The sequence below is a fragment of the Calonectris borealis genome, chromosome 8, assembly GCF_964195595.1.
Source record: "Calonectris borealis chromosome 8, bCalBor7.hap1.2, whole genome shotgun sequence".
NCBI classification, from domain to species: Eukaryota; Metazoa; Chordata; class Aves; order Procellariiformes; family Procellariidae; genus Calonectris; species Calonectris borealis.
The window spans coordinates 11,201,351-11,220,239 of NC_134319.1; the positions used below are offsets into that span (position 1 = coordinate 11,201,351).

The window sequence follows — 18,889 nt, forward strand, 5'->3', positions numbered from 1 at the left end:
TAAAGAGAAATTACCCATTCGAGTATGGGAAAGGGTAAGAAACTTCCTTTAAGGAATTTCTCAGTATAAGACCACACAAATAACTAGTCAGAGAAGACTTTAAGAAAAAAGAATCAAGATTCACTTCTCAGGTGATGAAGACGTATAGCTGAGATCTCTAAAACCTCCTTAGCCTGAGCCTGCTTACATGTATTGCTAACCAAAGCCAAGTCTGAGAAATCACAAACATATGACAATTTTCCTTCCTGCTGCTAGACACTCTGCCTAATCTCCCAGCAAGTGGTCCCATTTGGCTCATACGCAAAGCCTGAAAGAGATCCCAGTTTCCTATAGCTTAATATAATTTGTATGTCAGTTCAGTGAACAGAGGCATTACAAGAAACCTCCTGGCATCCTTACACCTTTACAAGCCTGCATATATTTTATGCAAACCGAGCAGTAAGGCACAGAGCATGTACTATTTCCGTGCTTTTTACCAGGCTGGCTAGCCCATCCACTGATCACAATGTTGAAAGTGAGTGTTCATATTATACAGTGGTCTTTACTTTGTATGAATATACAGATCCAAGTGCCGAGCAGGATGCACGAATCCTCTAATTACAAATCAGCAAGGAGCTCCATTAATTTCAGCCAACACTCGATCAAGCCACATGAGGTGAAGGCATGGGTAATAAGCCATTAGATTTACTTCAGTTTCTCCTATAGTTACTTTATGCCTTTTTAAACTTGCCTTAATTAAATTCATTCTGGAACACAAAAATGGCTCAGTTTCCACTGATCTGGAAATGGCTCTTTTTAGGCCAGCAACACTTTTGCCTTGAGGCATTTACTAGAGCTAGAATAGGAATCAGTGCTTATAGCTTATAGAGATTGTTCTATTATTATGCTCAGTGAGTTTGCTCAATGAGATTCATTCCGCACTTCCACTGTGCCAATGTTTGTTTTTTCAAGCAAAAAAGGTTTGTAAATAATGGTCCCAGAGTTTTATCTGACAAACCAGTGTTCTGTATTAAACACAGATGCTACTTTCCTTATGCATCTAAATAATTGCAAGGTAGTGAGTAGTATTGCTCTTCACAGTACTCAACGAGATTTGATCTATGAAAGTAAGTGCAACTATTTGTAATGACCATGTCTACCTTATGCAATGGTTTACGTTCAGATGCAGAATCCTCTTTGCAGAAAGCAGATCTCACAATGAAATGCAATCAGGAATCTCTATCAATGGTACAAGCAACAGTTCCTTGTAGTGCTTGTGACACTGGTTGGAGAGTACATATGAGGTGGATAGAGCAACCAGAGCAAATGGCAGCAGGTTTTAAAGGGATCTTGTGAACAAAGAGCAAAGACCTGGCAATCAGGAGATGTAGATTCTCTTCTGGGGACTGCAGTAAAATTACTGTGTAAGCCAAGGAAACCATCGTTATCTATAGTCAAAATTAAGCCAGTCAGGCTGAAATATGAAGCGTTGTTTTTAATGTCTCAGTAAAGTCCTAATCTGTAATAAAAGCCCCATGAAACTTGTAGAAATGAATCTAATAATTAATAATAAAAGGAATCATTGAAAAATCAGGCAAGGGGGTTAGTTGTATTTGGTATATAGGAGAGCTGCTGTTTTTCTAATTCTAACCTATGTTTGTACTTCCCTCTTTATCATGTCGACTTTTGCAAGCAGTAAAAGGGCATTATGTGCTGGTCATTGCATCTGCTTTTGAGATAAATCTATGTTAGCATTCCAAAGGGTCGTGGAACTCTTCCAGGGCAAACAAATTCTGGAGCACTGATACCAGATGGCAGGTATATAAAGTGGAAAATGAGAAAAGCCATTTACAGTGTTCCTGTTCCAGGGAGAAGTATCACCCAGAAGGACAGCAAAAGAGGTGAGAAACCTCTGAGAAACTGGAGACAGTTTTCGTCTGTAACATGTTGTTTTCTTTACATCTGAAAAGTCTAGGTACATAGAGGAGCTGCAGTCCTTATTCAGGCAAAATTATTCCAAAAAGATAACAGGAATATTTAACTAAAGAATGAAGGGTTAAATTAATAACATGCATAAAGAATTATGCATTGATTTATGTAACAGGTTCTAGATTTATCTATATAGCTCACTAACCTGTAGTCTGTGTTTAGAGAAATTTTAGTCTTACAGACAAAACGTTTTTACCTTGCATTTTTGACAGAACTCTACAAAAGAGGCAGAAAATAATGGATCAGATTCTTAAGTATGAACTAGCATAGCCTCAACAAAGGCAAGTGTTCGATCTAATTTATCTAGCTCAGGTGCTGACCACTACTAGCTCACTTGCAGTTGTATTAAATGTGTAACTTCCAAGTGTGCAGAACAACTCTGCAAGTTTTAGAACTAATTAATCTTTCCTTCAAATCTAGTGAAGCAGAGGAATGTCTCTTGGAAGGGTTCAAAGGTAAATTCAGGTCAGTGTAAGAAATTTAAAATAATTTTCTTAAATACTGAAAATTATAACATGTTTTCATAAATAGCCTGAACTATTGGTGGCTTTTATCACTTGCCACCGAACCTCAAAAATAGGTAGCAGAAGTATAAGTGTTCAGATATAAGCAAAGAGGAAGGGAGAACGTGTGTCTTAATATTTATGTGTGCATCTTTGCTGAGCGTATTTTATTTGGTTACAAATGTAGCTTTTTTAAAGCAGTCCTTCCTTTCAATGTTATGGCTTCTCCTAGAAATAAAGGATATAAATAAAGACTTCTCTCCATACAGGAAAAAGAACTGAACAACAATGCTGAGGCTTGCTGTCACCCTCTTTGCTGTCATAATGTCATCTACCTGCCAAAAATATGGATGTCTGGAAGGGGATACCCACAAACTGAAGCCAAGTCCTGAGGCAAATATGCATGAATGCACTCTGTACTCTAAATGTAAGAGTGGTTTAATTTTTGCCAAATATAATCTATCAGTACACCTTTGTACACACTAATAATTCTGGCAGTTCCCTTAATTTCTCAAAAATATATAAGATGCAGTATATGTTGCATTTGAAAAGCTTCCTTCATAGGCATTTTGCTGCATGCAACCCAAGAATAAGATTCTGGTTCTTAACAAAGTCAACTGCAAAACTCTCATTGACTTCATTTATTATTTAAAATATGTTTAAAATTCTGATGCAGTTTACTTTTCTTGTAGCTCCATCTGCTTAAAAAAGCTTACAGCAAAGATTAATTTGGCTTATTGTGATTAAATATAAAAATTAATTAATTGTAGCAGACACCAAATAGGAAAGGTTGGAATCAAAATTCTATAGTGAACAAAGTATAGTCTTTATTACATTTCTTCAACTCTCTTTTTATGTTTGGTAGCTTTCAAAGTTAGTATCCTTCAGGATATAACACCTGGCAGAACACTAGTAAAATTCTGGGGGCTCTCTGGGCACACCTTAACAAAGCATTGTTGACCCCAGTCCATCTCACTTAGCATTTACAGTGCTACTTCCAAAACGAAAAATGTTAGAGTTTGAGTATATCCTCTAGTTAGTACTAAGAGACTTTATCATGTTATGGATCAAAACAGATTCATCTTACATTTTGAGTCTTCCAAATACAGTATTAAAGAAAATCCTTATTGCAAGATCTCTCTTTCATTCCCAACAGCTTCCTGTTGCTATGCAGACTTCACAGAGCAATTGGCTCATTCTCCAGTAATTAAAGTAAACAACAGCTACTGGAACAGATGTGGGCAGCTCAGTAAATCGTAAGTCAGCTTTCATGTTGTCTGTGTCCTGGTTCAATAGATCTGTGCTGTAGCAGCCACACAGCTAATGGTAACTCCCCCTAGAGTTGCTGATGGACAGTCCCTAGGTTGCCCTAGAGATTATGCCACCCAGCCTGGTTCCCATCATCTTGTCTCTATACCTGACCAACGACTGGCTTTTCTTCTTCTCCTCTTACAAAAGCTCATGAATCCCTAAGTATATACTATTTGTGCAGAAGGATTTATGCCATCTCATCAGGAAAGAGTTATGTTTTTTCAGGTTTGCTTTCAGGTTTGCATTGCTAGAACCAGATCTAGCAATGCAAAGCAGTCATAAACCCAGTAGGTAACAACCACATCGCACCTCTGTAGCTCTCCAAAGCAACCATCACTTACCAGGCTTTTTCTTTTGTTTAGAAAGCAGATCAACTAGATTATTAAATCTCACAAACAAAATGCACAAGAGTCCAGAAATGAAACTTCTGAATATTTAGAATAAAAATTCTTGTAGTCCTGTGGGTTTTGTAACCATGAAGAATGTCTTCATAATTAAGATTTTTAGTACCCCATTAGATGTTAGAGCTGTGAAACATGGCAAGTTATAGAAATAAAAGAATGAAAGTACAAAACAATTAAGCAAAAACAGATGTGCAAAAGTAAGAGCTATTGCCTGCCACTCCCAGAAGAGCAGCAACAGTATGCGTTTTTAAGTAACTTCAGCTGGGCTGTGGGAAAATCTAAAGATTAGTGAAACCATGAGGCTACAGCACAGAAGTAGTTTTGTACTATAGTTTTAAACTATATTTCACTATTGCCTGGAATTGGTCTTGCCAGGAAAACTCAAGGCCTCAAAAGTTTACAGAAAGTTCACACAAATAGGGCTGAAATATGCATGGAATCATTTGTGCACTCTTTAGCTGGCTATGGTAATGGCACAGTCAGCGTCTGTACACAATGCCAAAGGAATGAGTTTGGAACCTAGACACTAACAGGGCAAAAGGATGCTTTTCTATGTTTTTCTCCTAATGTGTAGTATTGCATCCACATCAAAGCAGGCCTAGAAAACTAAGGCTATAGCCTTGATGCTAAGAAACGGGCTTATTTGTGGCTTTTCTCACCCACCACAGCTGTGAAGATTTCACAAAGAAAATTGAGTGCTTTTACCGGTGTTCTCCACATGCTGCTCACTGGATCCATCCCAACACTACTGCTGGTATTCAGTCTGTTCCACTGTGTCAAAGCTTTTGTGATGATTGGTAGGTTCAGTTTTTTATCAAAGTATTTTTATTTAGCTTTAATATGCCTGTGTTACTAGGGTGTCAAGGACCATGGGTGAATGAAGCACAGATCTCCCAATCAAGTGGCATTAACATTCAATGGTGTTGCACCACCTTTATGCTTTTTCTCTTGTTCTTCCTCTTCATTTCTTGTTTGCCATCTCTACTTTTTCCTCTGCTAAGCTACTACCCGCAAAATAATAATGACACAGGCTGAATGCAGGATGGAGTCTGCCAGAGTTTAGTGACTCAGGGACAGCACTGGCCTGCTCTCCGTGAGGATGCAGTACAGTGGCATCAGAAGTGCCTGACGTGATGGAGGAGCTCTCACCACATTGACAGGCACCAACAGCAGTGAGGGCCTGCCCACCCTTTGAAAAGTCCATGCCTGTGAATTAGCATTTATGCAGTTTTCAATCTAAATTTTAAATCTAAATACTTTATCATGATATGATAGATTTCTTTTATATGTATAAAATGCACTACAAAATCATGAAAGTAGCCACTTCCTGTAAGTTTTCAATTAATTCATATAACAAATTATCTTAATTCCTTAATTTTTCACCCCTGGCCTTTTCTCTTCCCTTCCATCATCCCTCTCTCTAAAACCACTTCTAAAAGCCTGAATCTCAGAGAAACTTGCAGCCAAGTAATGCTAAAAAATATTAATAGCAATGAGCAAGCATAATAGCATTTAATTTTGTTTCCCAAAATACACCATCAAGGAATCACATTATTTTTTGAGTGCATGACATGTAGTGGGACAACCCAGCACGTATCTGTCCTTAGTCTTGGGGTAGGAGCATTATATCCAGGTGGGGTACTGACATTTTTTCAGTGGTCCATATATCCCTCCCTGCCTCCCTCCCTGCCTCCCTCCGTTATGAGATGTTGGATCTTAAATAATGTCATATAAATCTCAGTACCATATTAATGTTGTGCCTAGTAACTACAGTAACTTGTCTGTATGGTTAAATTGGTGTGAAGCATAGTACAAACAGCACAGGCTGTGTTCCCACTATAGGATTGTAACTGCTAGCATCCCTTGAAAGTAATGAACTGTGAATGTTTGAATCCCTTAGGCTGCTCTGAAAATCACAGAAAACTGTTTTAATACTTCTAAAAACATTATAAAAGAGCTTTTCTTGGAAGCACAGAAAATACAGTGTACACAGTAGCGTATGGTCAGGTTCTCTTGCACTGCTCCGCACAGTGCTTTCCCTAGTGGTTATGCAACTTGGATATTATTGACACATGGATCCATTTTCACTCTCATCTTCTCTCCAAGGGCAAAGTCATGTATGCAGTGCAGTATTTTGGTAGGATTGTCTTTAAATATGTCTCCATTGCTTTGTGCCAGAGAAGGAAACAAGAAGCAGAGCTTGCATTTGTAATGGAAGACAGTGAGAAGGGCTGATGTGTTTCTTAGCTTCCCTGGAGTTTCCTCTAGTGATGAATTTTATTTCTATGTTAGGAAATTCCATGTGCCTCAGGAACAGATTTGTCTGTCTTTGTCTTGGTCTGTGCAGTCTTCCTTCCTAAATTTTTGGTAATCTAAACTGAATCCAGATTATTGACCTCCTTGAAGATAAAGACTGAGACCTTGAATTTGCCTCAGTGCTCAGAATCTCAAAGCTCAGAACCAAATATTACCAAAACTTGAAAGCATTTGGATATTAAAGCATTGGAGTTGCCAGTGAGCTTTAGAATAGATCCAACAAGGCAAAGCGATAGAATACCAATATCTAAAACAAATGTATCCCAAAATAAGGAGCACACAAAGTCATCACCAAATTGCTATATCCAGTGGAAGTGTAAGGACGAAAGAAAATATACCCTGTAAGTTTAGTTTGCATCTATGAACTGGTTTAAGCCACGCTTAGTATATATGAGATTTATACCAAAGTGTATATGGTGGGTCCATATTACATAGCAAAACCCTTAGTGTCCCCCATCACATTTTTAACTTTTGTTGTTGGAAAGTATGGGGGGGGGTGATTGAGAGCTGCTGCACAGGAAAAGCTGACCCTTTTCCAGTACAGAGTCTCCTGGCAGAGAGTAGGCTTTACTCTAAACAAGTACTGAACAATGATCTATTGCCCCTGTTGGCATCATAGATGCCTGGCCTGAATCAAAAATGTAATGATGACCCATTACCGTGCATGCTAGTCTGTGTGCCTGCCTAATGCCAATGTCAAACCCATTCCCTCACCCTGCTTAAGGCCTGAGGCTAGAAAAGAGCCTGGACAGAATTCCCACTCTTTCTGGTGATTTAAAGTAACATTTTTTCATGTTCTATTCACCGAAGTCCCTTTAGCGTGCTGTAGCACTGCTAGTGATGTGACCTACTTTCTCTACATGCCGTGAGTGTGCCTGCTGCATACTGTGTGTCTTTGTGGCCAGAAATGTGCAGAGGATTCTGAATAAGCAGTGACTTCATTTAAAAGAAATTCATCTGACTAGCTTGGGGCCTTCCTTTTCTTCCTATTGTCTTAGGATTCCTTGCTCCCACTAGTCCTAAAACTATTGTTTTTGAAAGAGCCCAATGTACAAGCCATTTTCTCATCCACCTGTGAAAGAGAAACAGCTAATTATAAAAAAGGGGGGGGGAGAAGCTTTAAAATAAAAATATCTTGCTCGTTGTGCACAGGGAACCAGTATGTTCAGGGAGGATCTTTTAACTATTTATGTTTATGTTTCTCACAGGTTTTAATTAATGTTTGAAGAAACCACTTATGGGTCTCTGGACAGCAGAAATCAGACTTTTCATAAGCCATGATTTTTCATAAATTTAGCTTCATAATGACTTCCATTGGGATAAAGCAAAACTTGTAACAATAGAGTTATGCCTTGCTACCTGCTTATATAAAAAAAACAGAGTTAGGAAATAATCATAATTAGGAAACATTTCATTTGACAATTCAATAGACAATAGTGAATAAAAATATAAATACTTCAATAAACATATTTAATTCAGATTCCTGGGGAAACCAGATGCATAGCATGAATGCCCCAGTTCAGTAAAACTCTGAAATACATATTCATAATTTGAAAAATATAACTGAAGGTGACACTAATTTCAAAAGAAGCAGTTCTGCCCTCTCCTAAGCCCCAAGGGCTGCTCATTCTTTCCCCTTCCCTGTCCCCACCCATGTGCCAGCGGCACTGTCTGAAACGCCGTGAAGCAACCCTGGCCTGGGAACCCATCAGACTGAAAAATACTTAGCCAAATAAAAAAGGAAACCAAAAAAGAAGACTGTGGAAGGGCACAACTACTTTAAGTGGAAGTGCTAGCATTACGCAGCTCACAGTAGATATTGATCGACTTTGATGGAAAGCAATGGATTTAAGTGCATGTGTAAAGTAAAAGACGTGCCTACGTGGCTTGAAGAATCAGGGGCTTAATTGTTGAATCTTATGCTGGTCTGTGGAGAGTTCATAGGTGGTGACTAACAAAAAGTTTGCATTGATGCTTCTAACTGGCGTGCCTTCAAGCAGGCAAAGTGACTAGCATTAGAGAAACAGCTGTCACTGGGGAGTTACCTCTATGTGTCTTTCTCAGTCAGGGTACATGCAGCAGCTAACAAACACCAAACCAATTATTCTTACAGTCCCTAGTCCCAAATCCAGTCGTGATACAAACTGGTAGGATCTGCCTATTAGTGTCACATTGTATTAATTTATCAAATTGCAGCCTATATTTCTAGCAGAGCCACTACCTCTGGCAGCAGATTCATGGATGAACACATTTGAGAATACGTGTCTCCTGCCCCAGACCTGTTTAGTTCAGGCCCTGGTTACCCTCCATCTGTTACTGCTCTTTCTCCCTCCAAGAAGCCCAGAAAACCTATGTGAAGGTTCTGCAGATGTGTATATTCTTACCTTTCTGCATGTGCAAATGTACTGCAATGTCTAGTTCATGTAGTTCTGTGACCATGTGACAACCTCACATTTCATTTAAAAATGTGAGTCTGCAGCCCTCATGATATCAAAGTAGTTTTGGAAATATGACCCTGAAGATTAAAAATGACAAACAGAAAATATATCCAAAGGCATTAGTTATAAATACCGTGCTGAACTATGCTGACTTTTTGAAAGCTGCGCCTGATGGTTTTGGCACTCTCAGTTACTGGTGTGAATAGTCCACCTGAAGCCACTGAGAGTAAATTTAAGTAGATGTTAACTGATTTGCAGAAAGTGATCCTTAACAACAGTAAGAGCCAAAAAGTAGAACATAAAAAGAAATGGAAGGAAGGAAGGAAATTATGTAGGATTAATGGTAAGTCATGAAATCTCTCATCACACAGACCAGTCAGTTGCATACCGTACTCGTTCCAGGCCATTTATAGGCTTTTTTTTACATTACCACTTACAAGTTAAAAATAACTTAAAATTTAAAATTTTAGACCCTATACCCTACAAGACTTTTATCTTTCCTCCTTCACTTCAAGTTTAATGTCTTTGAAAATGTTGTTCTGAGGCTGACAGCCTATTACTTTATATGATTTTGTTGTTTGTGGATTTTCCTTATTTCAGCGAACATTCCTCATAGCAACCCAGGAAATATCATTCTGCCCTTCCCATATTAATTCATAAACACAAACTTTCCCCATATCTCCCTCAAGTGACAGTTCACTCTTAGCGTACCTGTGCCCTGTCACAATATTGACATCAGCATTCCTGAAACTCCCTCCCACACAGTCTTTCCTCCACTCAGTAACATCAGCAAACATAACCAAGCAGAAAACACTGCCTGAATGAGTGTTGCTCCTCAGAAGAGCCCTTTACTTAAGCCTGTGAGTATAAAATGTAGTGGGTGAACTGTTTAGTTTTCATTGAGATTTAGGTCTTCCTGGCCAGCTTAGAGTTTATGTACATGTCAAGCTAAGATAATGTGTACATTTCTTGAAGATCTGTTGCTAAGCTGCACTGTGCAACTGTACCACGTTACTAGCATAGCCCACATAGACTTTTTGACAAGTCGAATCTGAGTCCACTGAAAAAAAGTGAGAGAAATAACTGTATCTTCCACACTAATCTCCATGAAGGTATGAAGCCTGCAAAGATGATTCCATATGTACTCATAACTGGCTGACGGACTGGGAATGGGATGAAAGTGGAGAAAACCACTGTAAGAATGAATGTATTCCGTACAGTGAGGTAAGAAAACCTGATCAACTGGAGCAGAAAAAATGGCCTTAAGAATTTTTTTTTTCCCTGAATATGTGAGCGTAAAATGCAACAGGTGAATTATTTTTACTGCAGCAGTTTCAAGCCATACCTACAGCAGACTTTTTAAGTATATAAATTTTAAAACATTTATATCTATGTAGATCGCTTACTCTAAGTATATATACATTTAATTAATCACTATTCATACCACTTGTGAAACAAAAGTAAACGTTCAAGCAGCACTGATATTTTAACCACAGTGGCGTTTAGAAAGTAAAAGATAAATGAACTTTGTTCATACAACAGAGACACTGAGATGCATTTTATAAGGTTCCTTACATAACATGGGGCTTTACACACCTCTGCCTTTTTAAATTGGGATGTAAGTTCCCAAATCACTAAGGAATTTTTAAGGTTTTCTTGTCTATTAGGCATCTTTGCCCTTTTCTCTATTTTACCTTGTTATGTTCAAGTCTTTCTCCATCCTCCAAATCCCTAAGTCCTGACTTTCTTCTAATTGTCTCCCTTTTGTTCTCCATAGACCTATCATATCTCTGATGTGTGTTCTCCATTGTGTCTGCCAATGGCTAGGCAGAGCTAACTTCGTTCTCTAGAACTCCAATGGTTAAAGAGCAGCACTGAAAAGCTTTCTGAGAGCTCATCCCATCTTTCTGAGACGGTTTAATGGTTGGGATAACTAATTTTATGAGCAAAAGTGTATAAAGTGAGAACTGACAAGACTTATAGGAACAAGGTTGCCTGGAACTTGATCTTTCAAGAATCGGGTAGGATTTTTTTCTAGTGACTCTAGTAAGTTTAGCATCAGGGCAATATAATAAAGCTCAAAACTGCTACACTTATTTGAATATTTTTACCAGTTGAACTTCACTGAGTCCATGAAAACTGTCCAAATTGCAGAAGTAAATGAAATTTAAGTGTAGTGCTTAGGGACTGGTAGTAAGGCTTGCAGAGATCCCAGATTCATTGTTTTGAATTCAATTCAAGTGCATGTACTTCCAGAAGTCAGTTCAGCAACTGATATAAGTGGAAGTCACAGTCCAGTTAGTGCAGGATTGCTGTCTGCCTTGCAAAAGTGACACTAATCATCACGCTCAGGAAAGTGGCCAAAAAACAAAGGGGCTGCGGAAACTTACAGCTTAGTTTCCCAGATGTGCTAAATCATCAGTAGTTCCAGATGAAGTGAAAAACGAAATTATAATCTCCATAAATAACCTCCAATTCCTGTTCAAACTGTCCCTGGTCAAGAGATAGGAGTTTTTAACCTTTAATTCCCTTGTATTTATTTCTTAAAGAAAATATACCATCTGCAGGGAAAAACATGCAGCAAATCCAGAGGTCTTATCACTTGAAGCCAGGCACAGCTATTCCTAAACTAAATCGAACCACACCCTAAACTGCCCATGTTTTTCACCAAAAATAGGCTTGCATGGTAAGTAAAAATAAAGATGAAGTTTCTTCAGAGAAATTAAAAAAACACATTTCCCAAATGAAAACTACATGATATACAAACACTAGACTCACTTGGTTTGGACTCAACTCATGGAAAAGAAAATTACTGTTACCCAGAAGCACAAAGGGTTCTCCAATGTCAGAGCACTGTGACAGATGCTTACTTTCTTTTGATGCCCTCAGCTCATACAGAGGAGCAATCAGCAGCCCTACATATGCAAGTGGTTGTAGGGACTATTTGGAACAAATGCTGAATATGGAACAAATGCTGAACATTAAGAATGCACAATGGATCATAGCCAGTTTTAGCCTGGCTAAAATCAGGCACATTTTGTCACTGTTGTCTCAGCTGAGTGCTCCCAAAGCAATGTTAATGCATAGACTAGAACATCTTCCAAGAAGCTGAAGAATCAGAATTCTTTGCAGTAATTTAGGGACACGTTTGGTAAATGAGCTGTGTGCACTGTTTGTTTGCTGCAGTATTCTGGCTATGCTCTGATCTTTAAGCAGAGTTAGGAGGAAGGTCAAAATAAAATTACCAATTTAGCAAGTGGAAGAGCATGAATACATGTAACAGAACCTGCAGGACATAAGAATAGGATGTAGCCATGTCTCTTGCATACAGACGTAAGAAAACACACATGACAGCTTTTAATACTTTCTGGAATTATTAGCTAAAAGCAGGTAGAAATCCAGCAACTGTACAGGAGCTGGAAGAAAATGTCTACGGCTGCTTAAAAACACAGGAATAGTGGGAAAGAAACAGCTAAGATCTGCATCCCTGAGAACACAAGGAGAGAACTAGATGCAGCAACCTTTCAATTTCTGACCCTGCTCCCAGTGCACTAGCCAACTTCCACACTCCTCCTCCAGCAACTGCAGCATCCATGAAGTGAGCCCTGGCTAGAGATGGCGTGAACTGAAAAGCTATTTTACAGACTACAGTGTCTTTGGGGCTATTTAGAATGGACTCTGTATTATTCACAAGGGACAGATTTCTAAGGCAAACGCAATGATTATTTCTTCTCATCTGCCTTCCTGCACAGTATAGATCAACATAGTTTTGCATGTGGGGAGAGAGGGAGACGTCTCATAAGAAGAACTTCTTGTGGAAAATAGGTGGAGCAGAAGAAGCTGCAGGACTACAGATGCCCAGTCCCACTTCTGCATAACGGACTTCAATCTGTAATCATTAATTTTTTTCACAGAGAGCAGCTTCCATGCAGAAATCTCCCAACCACAAACAGGGCACCTGCTCCGAGATCCACAGTGTCAGATCTTTATATGAGCTGGTGATGATGGTAAATCAGCGCACCATCCAGAAATTACAGCACTAAGAGAAACACTGTAGGATTAAGAATCAGCAAGGACTGCTTGTACTATTACAGATGAAACACAGCTTCCTTCAGAGAGATGCTAGTGACATGGTCAAGGTGAATCAGTCAGTAATGGAGCCCAGCAGTCCTGCTGCCTTGTTCGCTATTTCAGTCGTTAACAGTCCCACTCCTTAATTCCCAAGGCTTCTACTCCTGCCATCGCTCCCAGCCCCAACTTCATTCTTAGCTTTGCTTCTGGGAGTACCTAAAGCTTCCTTTACAGAAACAGAAAAGATTGAACTTCAACCACAAACATGTGAGAAATGCAGGTTAGATAAAGTGTATATCCTGCCCACTCTGTGGCTGGACATGATAATTCCTAAGCTAATACCCTTTAGGCAAACTCAAGCTGGGCGGACATAAGGTTGTCACAACATGAGCTTGGCAAGCAAGAAATATCTCTATTGTGCGATTGTACAGGTCCTATGATACAGGCCTTACAAAACAATGTACTATCAAGAACAGGACAGATTCTCTTGCAGAGAGTGCAAGAAGCTGCAGTTTACAATTTCTTGACCCAGAAAGGCCGTTGCACCACTGGACACAGCACTTCGGAGGCTTGAAGAAAACTTCTTTTCTTTAAGCAGTTTCTAAGTTATGTCCCTTCTCTTGTCTGTGAGGCCCTGCCTGGTCACCATGTACACTGCAGCAGGCACAGTGAGATCCCACGGAGCTGTGACTCCACTGGGCTGTCTCTAGCCTGTAGATACAAAGATTCCTGTATTCAAAACACTCAGTCTGGCGCTTTCAGCACTACTCAGATCCCAAGACATGTCAGAGTGTCCTGACAGGCTACAAGTTGTACAGGCTCTCACACACAGCTTTGGTCTGTCAGACCCAGAAAGCTAGCTGGGATGTCAGCCCCAGGGTGGAAACAAAGGGCTGGCTGTTGATCACTTTGCACTTTGTGTAATCACTTGCTCCCACAACAGCCAAATCTCTTTTGCCAGTTGTGGGACTGGATAACATTTTAAGATATCTCAGATGGATGACTGCAGGCTGCTTTTTATAATCTAGTACCAATTTTTAAAATGTTATAAATATTTATCAATTTAATACAAATTGATTTTTAACTCAATTCTTTTTAAAATGTAATGATGCATTTCTTATTTGACACACAGATGTATGCAAATGGGACTGACATGTGCCAGAATATGTGGGGGGCGTCATTTAAGGTGAGCGAATCCTCCTGCCTCTGCTTGCAAATGAACGAGAAGGACATGATGGCAATCAAGTATATCCTATCCGAAAGCTCTGAGGAAAGCTCCAGCATCAGCAGCAGCGAGGAGCATGCCTGCCAAAAGAAACTCCTGAAGTTTGAGAAACTAAAGGGAGAGGAAGGGGAACAGACAAGATAAATGCTGGTGGATGTATGTCAGGACAAGAGAAATCGTCGTGGAGGCTGGGCTCAGGGCATCATGCCAGCCTGCTTTATCCCTGACTTCCTAGAACATAATAAATCAATGGCTGGTTATATTAATCTTTCTCTGATGTTTTTGCATCTGCATCACAAAGCTCCCAGACAGGTTAGCACAGGTGTGATCTTGTAACTTGAACTGAACAGCTAGAAGCCTGAAGGTAACATCTAGGGGTTGACTTTCAAAGAGGAGAGGCACAGGCAGCTCCTGCTGACTTAAGGTGGAACAGTGAGAACTAGAGACCTCATGGAAGGCCATGCCAGTAATGCACCAAATCTTCAACCCAAACCCTTCATTAGCACAGGCACACAGCACTCCTGTCACAAGTTCCTGTGTGCCTGGCTCTGCTCAGACAAAGAAGAAATGATGCAGGCAGAAATACATCAGTGAGCCTGGCTACTGACTACTGAAAATGTATTTATTTTGTATTTCAAAAACATTCTTGCAAAACAGGGGATTGTGGTGTACTAGATAAATCCCTGGATCATATATTGCCAGTATACAGTATGCACAGTCTGTTGCACTGGGCTTTTACCTTAAACAACAGCAGTACAAAAGTCTCCTACAATATGAATTTGAAGCATAATTTTGAGTGCAATTAATCCCACTGAATGATTCCAAACAGAATGATCTCTGACAAATGGAACTGTCAGGGAGGGCCCCACTCAGGTTTCTCCCATCAGTAATTCTGCTTTCCGGCATCACTGTTACGGTCAAAGTAAAACCAAAATTTGTACCAGTCCCAGAGGGACTCATCAGGTAAGGATGAATGAAATTGTGGTTTCAATTATGCATCCATACGCCCTCTGACATTGCTGTAGAGTGGACAGGTCTGTGCCATTCTGTACAGCCTTTCATAGTGGTATCACCAGGGAAACCATGAGAAGGATTTAATTTGGGGGGATCAGATTACTGAATTGTGAAAATCAGCATCATCTCAGTGCTTGCTATGGAGCTAGGCACCTTACAGCATTTAAGGACCTGGCCCACAGTTAAAACAATGACTTGGCACATCCTGTTAAACTAGGAGAATCTTAAAAATCCAGCACACTTTCTTCACTGGGCTGTTTTTCACACAGCTGCAATAGTAATGCTAGACCCATTAGGTCATGCTCTGCTTCCAACCAGCTTCTCAGTATATTTAACAATGGACTAATTCCTACCAGCACTGAATTGTTTTTAGAATGATACTTTGCCACATCTGTATTTCATGCTAACTCAATTTGTCAGTTCTACTGTTTGAAAAAAAAAGAACAAGAATTTGGTTTTCTGTAAAGCTCTGACAGTCCTTTTTCCCCCTATTTCACTAACTCCGTTCTTTCCTGTCCTTCTTTATTGCACCTGAATCAGAGCGAAAATTTTCCTGCTTTTTATTTTGCTGTGATCAAAATTCAGGAATTAATTATCGCCTCTCTCTGCCGTAACACCAACTTTTTCTGTATCACCATGGCCAAAGATTTCTTTCATGTTCTTTGTTAAGTATAGCACAATTGTCTCTGCCTATGTCTCTGCTCTTTTTCTTCCCATTCCACTTTATTCTCTTTGCTCTGGCTAAATTACTCTTGAAACCACTCTGAACAAACAATTCTTCCATGCTTAGTTTCAGGATGACCCATGAGACTGGTTACTGCGTGCTCTTGAACAGCACTGGATCCTACAGCAGCTAAGGGACCAAGACCATTTCGCTCCTATTCATAACTTTCCCACTGATTCATGATGTACCCTAAGCAAACGATTTAACTCTTTTGTGACACCAATAATTTTTCAGGGCTACCATATTTCCTCTAGGTCATCTCTTTTCTAAGCCAAAAAGTCAAGAACTACTCAGTTGTCCCTAGCACAGAAATTGTCCCACATCTCTTGGTCATTCTTTCATTGATCCAGATATGTTTTATTCAAATACAAGTTACCATCCAGAAAGACTTTCAGTCTTGATTTAAAACTCCAAATAATGGAGAATTGTCCAATGCACCTGATAATTTGTTTCCTCAGTGTTAACGATTATCCCTAATTTAACATTTGATGTTTCAGCTTTCAGCCACTGTTTTTTTGCCTGTTGTATTAAAGAGTTCTTCAGTATTCAGCATTGTTTTTCTGCTCAGCAGCATATACACTAGATCAAATTGCTTCTTAGCAACTAGCTCTATCTTAGCTCTATTTAGTTTATATATGTCATTATAAGACATTCCCTCTCTCCTTAAATCATACTTACAGTTCTTCTCTGCAGTCATGAATATCCTCCCTAAATTGTACAAATCAAAGCCGTACTCCGTGACAGTGTTCAGGGTGACCTACAGAGAGAGCACCATGTCCCTGCCTCTCTACACACTTCTCCCTAATTGCACTGCCTCTGTCTACAAGAGCATCATTCTGATTATTTGCATGCCTCCAGTGTCCATGTGTTAGAATTCCTCATTTTTTCTTGGCGTTACTCTTTTCCACTATACAACTCCCTGGTCCCAGAGGTGTGAACTGTGATCTTAGCTCTTAGGCTTATTGCTTTGAACTTCATTGTATTACAAAACCTTCATGTGAATAGACCAATCTTCCTAAGCCACTGTTTGCTCTGTCTAGCTGCTTTATACTCACAGTAATTTCCATCTTAGACAATCTCTCTGTCACTCAGAAATGCTAACATTAGTAATTTTACATTTACAAAAAGGCTAGGATAAAGCAAAAGGCTCAGATAAAGCAAAATTAAAAATAACACAAATCACTAAAAATTAGACTACAACAATATACCGTGAAGGTGAACCAGGGAAAAGAAAGATCCAAGTTACTGATGACTGTGGTGAAACACTGGAACAGGTTGCCCAGAGAGGTGGTAGATGCCCCATCCCTGGAAACATTCAAGGTCAGGTGGGACAGCGCTCTGAGCAACCAGATCTAGTTGATGTCCCTGCCTGTGGCAGGGGGGTTGGACTAGATGACCTTTAAAGGTCCCTTCCAACCCAAACTCTTCTGTGATTCTCTGATTGCAGACATCTCCAGCTAATGCTGACCTGATTTGGTAAGTGCCTGCTATGCATCACAGCTCAAAAGCGCATGCCCTGCTTCTGGACCCATGCTCGCCCAGACAACTGAAATTTCTCTGTATTTAGTGACACTAGACTCGACTAAGATCTTTAGCAAAATGTCACAATGGTAATCAAATGCTTTGTGAAATATGTTGTGAAATATGTTCCTACACTAATCTGTAGGAAACAGACTTACAATCTTTATCAATAAATTAAATTGGATTTATCAACAAGACAATGTTGATAAAAATAAAAATTATTGCCAATTATTGACTTATTTACCACCTGGCTAAGTATCATTTTTTGTACTGTGCTACTTGGGACTGGTGTCATGTTAACCATAACACAGCAAGCTGGGTCATCCTGCTTGCTCTGTTTAATTTTCTTTCCTTAAACATTAGCACAATATATGAGCCTTCCAAAATTTCACTGACATGCCAGGAGTTATTACAAATGAGAGGTCTCTTGACAGTTCTGTTAGAGCTCTTTAGTATAGGTTATCTGAGCCTGCTGCTTTAAAATTATTAATGTTACTTATGATGATGAACTTCATCTTTAATTACTTGCAGACTGAAAAGGATTTAATCGTCCTTCTGTAATACAAATACTTCATCCTGCATATGTTTCAATACTAAGCATTATTAACAAAACTTGCCCACTGTATCTTGTGCCATTGCAAGGCTTTCTTTGTCAGGTTACTCAGTTGTTTTCACCTTCAGTTTAGTTGTGCCAGCCACAATTTCCTGTAGTACCTTTAGAGTCCTCACTCTATTTTTATAGGTCATAATTCTCTGTGGATATTGATTGCAATATCGCTTCCTTTTTAAAAAATAATAAGCATCAGTAATGAGGACATTTTTCATGTGCAGGTTTCACTCAGAGCATTTTATAAATATTCGTTAATCTTCAAAATCTACCTGAGAGGAAAATAAGTAGTGAGAAGCAAACTGAGTCAGTGGGAGAGAGTCAGTAAGAGGCTTATCTGATCATTGCAAGTATTGCAGAACGAGGACTAGCACAGACAAGTTCTGTTTCAGAGCCTTATTTCACACTGCAAATGGAGTTGCGCTTTGTAAGGTGATCCTTGGACAAAAGTTATTATGCAAAAATTATAAAAGAGATTTTATGAAATAAAATATTGCAAAATCCTGAGCATCCAAAAAATAGGACAAGTTATTAAACAATGCATTTCCATGCACCTTGAAGGATAACGAAATTATAAAAATAATAATTGTTAAATTATTTAAGACAAATAATGTCAAAACAGGCTAATTTCACTTGCTGAGAGATAATGAGCCTGCAGAAAAAGGGAAAGCTGTAAATGAGATATGGCTTTTTAAGGGTTTTGATAACATTTGATGTAATATTCTGATAAGCAAACTGAGAAAACCAAAGTGCAAATGAAATCACCATAACATGGGTGCACAACTGG

General features: G+C 39.2%; 2 protein-coding genes across 7 annotated transcripts in view; one reads left to right on the forward strand and one right to left on the reverse strand.

The window, feature by feature from the left end:
* The window catches only part of MAST2 (microtubule associated serine/threonine kinase 2), a 228,833-nt gene that overhangs the window by 203,500 nt on the left and 6,444 nt on the right, over positions 1-18,889 (reverse strand). The window lies entirely within an intron of this gene.
* Positions 1,721-14,502, forward strand: LOC142084840 (riboflavin-binding protein). 2 transcript variants are annotated; one of them, XM_075155933.1, is made up of 6 exons: positions 1,721-1,880; positions 2,741-2,898; positions 3,628-3,727; positions 4,855-4,983; positions 10,053-10,164; positions 14,144-14,502. In XM_075155933.1, the coding sequence occupies exons 2-6, from the start codon at positions 2,760-2,762 to the stop codon at positions 14,378-14,380; spliced, it is 717 nt and encodes a 238-aa protein (XP_075012034.1). In that variant the 5' UTR covers positions 1,721-1,880; positions 2,741-2,759; the 3' UTR covers positions 14,381-14,502. The 2 variants fall into 2 exon arrangements, with proteins under 2 accessions (XP_075012034.1, XP_075012036.1); XM_075155935.1 differs by lacking the exon at positions 1,721-1,880 and adding an exon at positions 2,416-2,433.

What these genes read in the sequence shown, in the direction of transcription:
- LOC142084840 (XM_075155933.1), top strand. Translation starts at nt 2,760, where the DNA reads ATGCTGAGGCTTGCTGTCACCCTCTTTGCTGTCATAATGTCATCTACC. An exon ending in ATGCACTCTGTACTCTAAAT is followed by an intron (nt 2,899 to 3,627) that starts GTAAGAGTGGTT and finishes CATTCCCAACAG; the next exon opens with CTTCCTGTTGCTATGCAGAC. An exon ending in AATGTATTCCGTACAGTGAG is followed by an intron (nt 10,165 to 14,143) that starts GTAAGAAAACCT and finishes TTTGACACACAG; the next exon opens with ATGTATGCAAATGGGACTGA.